The sequence below is a fragment of the Ranitomeya variabilis genome, chromosome 1 (genome assembly GCF_051348905.1).
Source record: "Ranitomeya variabilis isolate aRanVar5 chromosome 1, aRanVar5.hap1, whole genome shotgun sequence".
NCBI classification, from domain to species: domain Eukaryota; kingdom Metazoa; phylum Chordata; class Amphibia; order Anura; family Dendrobatidae; genus Ranitomeya; species Ranitomeya variabilis.
The window spans coordinates 615,133,024-615,142,098 of NC_135232.1; the positions used below are offsets into that span (position 1 = coordinate 615,133,024).

Here is a 9,075-nt window from a genome sequence, read left to right on the forward strand (position 1 = left end):
GCTAAGTAAAGAAAAACGAGTGGCCATCATTACTTTAAGAAATGAAGGTCAGTCAGTCCGAAAAATTGGGAAAACTTTAAAAGTGTTCCCAAGAGCAGTGGCAAAAACCATCAAGCGCTACAAAGAAACTGGCTCACATAAGGACTGCCCCAGGAAAGGAAGACCAAGAGTCACCTCTGCTTCTGAGGATATTTTTATCCGAGTCACCAGCCTCAGAAATCGCAGGTTATGCTACTTTCACACTTCCGTCTTATGGCCTACATCGCAATGCGCCGTTTTGGGAGAAAAAAACGCATCCTGCAAAGTTGCCAGCAGGATGCGTATTTTCTCCATAGACTTGCATTAGCGACGCATTGCGACGTATGGCCACACGTCGCATCCGTCGTGCAACGGATGCATCGTGTTTTGGCGGCCGCGACGCACAAAAAAACCTTCAATGTAACGTTTTTTTTGTGCGACGGGTCCACCATTTTCGACCGCACGTGTGCGGCCGAAACTCCGTCCCCTCCTCCCCGGAACTCACAATGGGCAGCGGATGCGTTGCAAAACTGCATCCACTGCCCATGTTGTGCTAAATTTAGCACAACGTCCGTCGGTATGTCGGGCCGACAGATTGCGACGGCCCCGTACCGACGGAAGTGTGAAAGTAGCCTTAATAGCAGCTCAGATTAGTGACCAGGTCAATGCCACACAGAGTTCTAGCAGCAGACACCTCTCTACAACAACTGTTAAGAGGAGACTTTGTGCAGCAGGCCTTCATGGTAAAATAGCTGCTAGGAAACCACTGCTAAGGACAGGCAACGAGCAGAAGAGACTTGTTTGGGCTAAAGAACACAAGGAATGGACATTAGACCAGTGGAAATCTGTGCTTTGCTCTGATGAGTCCAAATTTGAGATCTTTGGTTCCAACCACCGTGTCTTTGTGCGACGCAGGAAAGGTGAACGGATGGACTCTACATGCCTGGTTCCCACCGTGAAGCATGGAGGAGATGATGTGATGGTGTGGGGGTGCTTTGCTGGTGATACTGTTGGGGATTTATTCAAAATTGAAGGCATATTGAACCAGCATGACTACCACAACATCTTGCAACGGCATGCTATATCATCCGGTTTGCGTTTAGTTGGACCATCATTTATTTTTCAACAGGACAATGACCCCCAAACACACCTCCAGTCTGTGTAAGGGCTATTTGACCAAGAAGGAGAGTGATGGGGTGCTACGCCAGATGACCTGGCCTCCACAGTCACCAGAGCTGAACCCAATCGAGATGGTTTGGGGTGAGCTGGACCGCAGAGTGAAGGCAAAAGGGCCAACAAGTGCTAAGCATCTATGGGAACTCCTTCAAGATTGTTGGAAGACCATTCCCATGACTACCTCTTGAAGCTCATCAAGAGAATGCCAAGAGTGTGCAAAGCAGTCATCAAAGCAAAAGGTGGCTACTTTGAAGAACCTAGAATATAAGACATAATTTCAGTTGTTTCACACTTTTTTGTTAAGTATATAATTCCACATGTATTAATTCATAGTTTTGATGCCTTCAGTGTGAATGTACAATTTTCATAGTCATGAAAATACAGAAAAATCTTTAAATGAGAATGTGTGTCCAAACTTTTGGTCTGCACTATATACATACACCCCCCTCCCTATTCTATGTTATTTTAGCTATTCTAACCTGTCAGTGTGATTTTACTGTACACCGCACTGAATTGCCGGCTTTTCTATAGAACACCGCTGCGTATTTCCCGCAAGTCACACACATGGTCCGTGTGTAATCTGTATTTTTTTCGGCCCCAGACTTTCATTGGCGGATTTTTTGCACAATACACTGATAAATGCCGTTTGCTGCGATTTTCTCAGCCCGTAAAAAACAGCTGAGAAATATACGGCAGATGGGAGCTGCCCCATAGGGAAACATTGGTCCGAGTGCAATATGTTGTTTTTGCGCCTCTCATACGTCCGTATTCCTCTCTAGTGTGCACCCGGCCTAATACTGATGACTCATCCTAAATCTAGATAATCAGTATTAAATGACCAGGCAACCCCTCTAAGTAAGACCACCAATTATATATAGACACACACACACACACCTTTCTGTGTGGTATAGCTAGGGGCACTACTAATTCTTCTACAGCAGACAGCGCTCCAATTTAAAGAAGTATACATCTCATAATATTGTATACAATGTTAACAGAAAACTCAAAAGGCATATAAATAATTGTCAATGTAAGCGCTGATTTTTGTGCCAATAAGCTTAAAGTTTATATTGGCACCACATTTAGATGGCAGCAGAGATGCCCTTTGAATAGGACAAAAGAGACAAAAACACATTTGCTATCTACTATTTCCAGTATGTTGGATATCCGCCCTCCTGGAAGTCAGCTGTAATCTGCAGCAAATGTTTGGTAATTGGTCCCAGCCCAGTTTACTGCTTGTTGCCCATGTTAGTGGCCACTTCTGCAGACAGTGGCTGATCTTATAGGCAAGGAGTACAGCGCTTATGAGCCATTTCCCCATAGAGCTTATAAGCTCTTCTTAGAAGCCAACCAAATGGCTTGGTCACACTGATTCTACAAGAGGAAAATCTCACATCACAATGCACACTTTGGGGCAGTGGCACTACCAAGCCAGGGCTATGAACTTTCAAGCAAGCAGAACACTCCAGAAAGCAAGATAAGAACAACTGTTTAATAATGTGAATGGACTGAATCAAATCCTTGCCATGCTGACTACTATGTGGTCATTAAACTGCAGATGGGCCAAGACACCTAACCATAACAGAAGTGCAAAACAACATTTCTGTATTAGCTTTGTGTGAAGATAATTTAAGAGCCAAGATATTGATCTTTGAGGTAATCAATATCAGATGAGTTGAGATCTGACACCCACTAATCAACTGTTCTATGCCCCAGCAGTGACCGGTGGTATTCAGACTGGAGCCAGACACCACAGCGCTGTACAGTGGCTCTCTGTGGTACTGCAGATCAGCTCCCATTGAACACAGCTATTCAGCTCAGGTATGTACCCCTCATCACTGGAGCCATCTGATATCAGTGCTCCTAGCTGTCATCTCCAGGATCCACCATTATTGGCTGAGGCTCACTTCATTTGTAGCACATTTTAGAATGCAAACCCAACAAATTGGGGTGCACAAAACTCAGTATAATTTTAATAACGATAAAAAAGTGTCCTAACTGAACAATCCGTACAGTGAACATAAAGAAAGATAATCTTCCAATAACAAATAAAAAGGTTTTTTTTGTTTTTTTTTTATATATATGTATAACCACAAAATAAAATAGGCAGCAGCAGCGCAGCAATGTATGTGAATGGACCCACTCCTTGCCATCAGTACTGGCCACAAATGCTCTGTGCTCTTCTCACCGCTCTCATCTATATCATAAGCGTCCAAGTCCATTACTGGGCGGCGCTGCTTTTCTTGGCTTTACTTTTCTTATCCTTCTTTTTCAGTCCATCCATATTTGCACGTAGTAGGTTGGAATAAGCCTGAAATAAAGACGAGAAATCTTAGAGGGATTGTCCACTACTAGAACAACCCTTCAACTAAATGTTCATTCCCAATCGTCACAGTCTCCTGTTGAAATGAACATGAAGAGGAAGGCGGAGACAGTGACCCCAGTGCTGATTGCCTGGCATCATAGCCCTGGGACAGCGAGTGCCGACACAGCTGGAACGGAGACAGGAGGGGAGTATAGGTTTATTCTATTGGGGTAAGAACATTTAGTTTAAAAAGGGGGTTGTCTTGGTAGTGGACAACCCCTTTAAAAATCCCAAAATATAGTCAAGTCATAGTTTTCATATTGAAGATAAAAACCTGGCCAATGTGAGCAAACATTACACCAGTCACCTTCAAATGGAGCACTCACCATCTGAAACTTGTTTACTTCTTTGGAGCTGACCTGTGGAGGCAGAAGACCTGCAATGAATGGCTGTGCATGACGAGGAGACTGCAGCCCCTCACTGGCTGTCACTCACCACAGTGCTGATCTTCCTTTTTCCATCGGTGGCTCTCAAAAGACATTTATTGTCAGCTGGTTCAAAGCCTTCTCTATGGCCCTTCTCAGGAATTGGCTTCGTCCGGCCATCATCTGTAAGTAGTAATTACAAACAGGCTTACTGAACACCAATAGGTACATTTAGCTATTTTTTTGCCATACTTAAAAAAAACAAACAAAAAAAAAACAAACACACACCACAAACACGACATTGGTTTGCTTCTACAGAGGCTACGTGTACATAATCCATGCAGAAAAAGACCACACTGACACTTTCAGACTCCCTTGATTAGCAGCAATGCCACTAAAGACAAGGTTTTTGTGTCCTGTAATTCCTTTCAGAGCTTGATGTATATTGAATTTGACTTTCCCCCTTGAACTCCGGGTCAAGTGTAAAATCTTCACATTTGCACTGCAGATTTTTTTCTCCGACATCTATGGATGAGATTTATAAAGTCTCATTCACATTGCAGAAGCTACAATGCTCTGCGGATTTTTTGCTTAAGGCTACATGACAAAAATAGCACAATCTGTACTTAATTTTTTAAAAATTGGACAGATGAACCCACTAAATAAGATAGGAATTTAAAATATAACTTTTACTAATGTTGGATAAAAGTCAAAACAGTGTCACCCAAAGTGATATAAAAATATGGGACAAGGTCCCCACCAAGAGACCCCCGTTAGGATTCAAAACAACTCCGTCTGCAGTGGCACGAGCGGAATATATGCAGACCAACGTATGGTTTAAACCATTGCTGCCAGAGACATATACATATGAATAGCAGAACCGTATCTCATACAATTGGTTGCATGTAAAACAATTATCGCTGTATAAAAAATATGGCACCTATAATGGTGGTGCTACAAATAATTGTTAACATGAAAACGGAAAAGGAACAATCTCACCAATTCCAAGATGCGTGAGCAGGAGCACCGGAAGACCTCTGGTCAGGGAATGACCCAGGATTTGATGAAAAGGGACGACAATACCCTGTCAATCCCTATGGGGCTATCGGTAAGCTATCCCCAGAGCTCCTGCCCTTACAAGGGCAGTCCACATCTACCCCTGTAATAGAATGCCCTGCACTCTCCCTGTGTTCAGTCCCGACGCGTTTCCTCCAAGTCAATCATCAGGGGACCTGCTTGTATAGAGAGATGAGTGCCTACATGCTAAGAAAGGGAGACAATAAGTTCAGCCACCCCCTGTGAGGTCTTCCGGTGCTCCTGCATCTTGGAATTGGTGAGATTGTTCCTTTTCTGTTTTCATGTTAACAATTATTTGTAGCACCACCATTATAGGTGCCATATTTTTTATACAGCGATAATTGTTTTACATGCAACCAATTGTATGAGATACGGTTCTGCTATTCATATGTATATGTCTCTGGCAGCTATGGTTTAAACCATACGTTGGTCTGCATATATTCCGCTTGTGCCACTGCAGACGGAGTGGTTTTGAATCCTAACGGGGGTCTTTTGTAGGTCTCTTGGTGGGGACCTTGCCCCATATTTTTATATCACTTTGGGTGACACTGTTTTGACTTTTATCCAACATTAGTAAAAGTTATATTTTAAATTCCACTGTTGTTGTATTTCCTTCCTTAAGGCTACATGCCCAGGATGAGATTTTCTTCACCCATTAAGTAGGATAGGTCACTTTTTTTTTTTTCAGTAATGACTGAATTTGCAGATATATCACATGTGAACATGACCTTATATGCAAGAGCTGCAAACAATTCTGCAGGCTTTAAAAAACACACAAAAAAAACAACACACAACTGATATAGGGCTGAGGCTTGTGCAGCTTTCCCGCCTTGATTTGTAGCGGCTGCTGCACTGAAAGCCTGGGTACCAGGAGGAATTTAAATAAATTCCTCCCATCAGCCTCCAATCACAGCTCAGTACATGAGCGGCTATAACAGTAACACAGTGATGGCTCAACAGTATATCAGTGCTGAGCCGGGTGTCCGTCAGTGCCGAAGAGCGATTACAGCCACTGCTCACTATGTACCGAGCGGTGACTGGAGCTCACTCGCCCACCCCAAGACTGAAAGCTGGTGGCTGCCGGGAGCGGGGCTTTCAGTGTTTCCACTGCACGCATCCAGAATGCTATTATACCAGCAGATTAACCCCATGTCTGCAGTTTAAGTGTATTTTTGCCTTGACAGGTTCCCTTAAGGGTATGTGTCCACGTTCAGGATTGCATCAGGATTTGGTCAGGATTTTACCTCAGTATTTGTAAGCCAAAACCAGGAGTGGAACAATTAGAGGAAAAGTATAATAGAAACATATGCTCCACTTCTACATTTATCACCCACTTCTGGTTTTGGCTTACAAATACTGATGTAAAATCCTGACCAAATCCTGATGCAATCCTGAACGTGGACACATACCCTAAGACTTTTTCCCACATACAAGACAAATGCATTCATCAATTTGCTGGACCTGATTTTTACCATTAGTGTGGCATTTTTATTTCTTAAGAGGGAGGAGAAAAAAAAAACAAAAAAAAACTTGTTATCAAGCATCTCACACCCATTAGATAGTAACATTTGGAAAGCGCGAGAAACATCCACGTGCTGCTCTTTTTCACAGACCTATTGATTTGAATGGGAAACTTATATCGCTCACTCAGGTCACAGTTAAAAACTAATTTGTTTTTAACACAACCTGCAACATATGATGCTGCCGGCCTGGGGTTAGGAGGTGGTTTACTCTCTTATGTATTTATATAGTAAATCCATACATGCGGGGCACCTGGTGATGATGATGTCCTTCCCCAATCTACGCAGTAAAGCGAGGACGATTAGACAGCCAGCAGGAAGTATACCTACATTTCTTTAATGTGATAAAGACACTTCCAGCGGTTCGGCATTTCTGGAACAGACGTGTGAGCTCTGTTAAAAACTTGGGGGAGAGAAAAAAAAAAAAAGATTTGTGCATTATTAGCAGTAGGTGATCACAGGCCACATTGCTCACCTGACATTCAAGTAGCATTCCATAATTCGAGGTATTGATTGGCACCAAGGCCAGGCAGTGGTCACATGCAGCCAACCCTGCCATACATGTCACCAGTGACTGACAGAGGGAGTCATATGGGTACACAGCAGGGGCTCACCCAGAGGAAGTGACCAGCAGGACCCCCGAGGTCTCCGCGCGCACACACACAGGACCCCCGAGGTCTCCGCACACACACACACAGGACGCCCGAGGTCTCCGCGCGCACACACACAGGACGCCCGAGGTCTCCGCACACACACAGGACCCCCGAGGTCTCCGCGCGCACACACACAGGACCCCCGAGGTCTCCGCGCGCACACACACAGGACCCCCGAGGTCTCCGCACACACACACACACAGGACCCCCGAGGTCTCCGCACACACACACACAGGACCCCCGAGGTCTCCGCACACACACAGGACCCCCGAGGTCTCCGCACACACACAGGACCCCCGAGGTCTCCGCACACACACAGGACCCCCGAGGTCTCCGCACACACACAGGACCCCCGAGGTCTCCGCACACACACAGGACCCCCGAGGTCTCCGCACACACACAGGACCCCCGAGGTCTCCGCACACACACAGGACCCCCGAGGTCTCCGCACACACACAGGACCCCCGAGGTCTCCGCACACACACAGGACCCCCGAGGTCTCCGCACACACACAGGACCCCCGAGGTCTCCGCACACACACAGGACCCCCGAGGTCTCCGCACACACACACACAGGACCCCCGAGGTCTCTACACACACACACACAGGACCCCCGAGGTCTCTACACACACACACACAGGACCCCCGAGGTCTCTACACACACACACACAGGACCCCCGAGGTCTCCACACACACACACACACACACAGGACCCCCGAGGTCTCCACACACACACACACACACAGGACCCCCGAGGTCTCCACACACACACACACACACAGGACCCCCGAGGTCTCCACACACACACACACACACACACACACACACACACACACACACACACACAGGACCCCCGAGGTCTCCACACACACACACACACACACACACACACACACACACACACACATATATTAGTGGCGTATTACAGTCCAGCAGCGCCTCCTGCCACCGTCACTGCGCACACTATGCCCGTTTTCCCCTTGCCGGTAAGTCTCGGCCTCCGCACTATGCCCCGCGCCGGTTTCAGTTTCCTACCTGCTCACTCTCCAGCAGAACCATCTTTCTCCAGCGCTGAGCTCAGCACTAGCAGCACCGGAAATACGTCACCAGCAAGTGCGGGTGATAGAGTAATGTACTTTATAGAACGTCACACTACGAGATCTAATAAATGTGATCAATGACATCTGTCGGATGGAGGTGTTAATAGCAATCACATTACACTGTGGGAAGAGGTGTGGTACGTCTGATCAGTGCCACCTATCGGTGGGAGTTATGAATCACAGTCACATTATCCTGTGGCTAGAAGTTTGGTGAGATAAGGACTGCCATCTATCGGTGGGAGGTATGAATCACAGTCACATTATTGGTGTGGAGAGAGGTTTGGTGAGATAGCACAGTGCCACCTGTCGGTGGGAGGTTCTGCAGATGACAGTTTGGGATTACAAAGATCATTTGCAGACTGACCGCTCTAAATAAGCAGTTCCAATTAACTCTGTGCTCAAGTTTTCCATTTAAAGAGGCCATCCACCACTAATGCGCAGCCACTAATCAATGGCCTATGGTGCTGCATACATTTAAAAAAAATACTCCACTTACCTCCACTGTCCGCCTCATGTACCTCACCTGCTGGTGTCCAGCCTTTTGTCCAGTATACTGACATTAACAATGTGACATGACCGCTGCAGTCAGTCACTATCAGACTTTTATCTCCCTCCAGTGTCCTCACATAACCATTGTTCCATGACTGCTGCCAATCACTGACAGCCTTTTGTCCCCCACTTGTCACTCCGCATCCAATCAGTGTCAGACTTGCAGTCTCCAAACGTCTCCTGATGTAAGCAATGTCACATGACCGCTGCAGCCAATCACTGTCAGCCTTGCGTCCTAAGCAGGTGTCCTAGC

At 46.0% G+C, this 9,075-nt stretch overlaps 1 protein-coding gene across 1 annotated transcript; it reads right to left on the bottom strand.

Annotated features, from left to right (window-relative positions):
* Positions 1-3,145: 3,145 nt before the first annotated feature.
* On the bottom strand, positions 3,146-8,356 carry SRP14 (signal recognition particle 14). Its single transcript, XM_077260637.1, has 5 exons — positions 8,209-8,356; positions 6,852-6,924; positions 3,995-4,107; positions 3,886-3,918; positions 3,146-3,505 (listed from the first exon to the last, which is right to left on the bottom strand). Exons 1-5 carry the CDS (start codon positions 8,230-8,232, stop codon positions 3,416-3,418), a joined length of 333 nt encoding a protein of 110 aa, XP_077116752.1. The 5' UTR covers positions 8,233-8,356; the 3' UTR covers positions 3,146-3,415.
* Between the last annotated feature and the right edge of the window lie 719 nt (positions 8,357-9,075).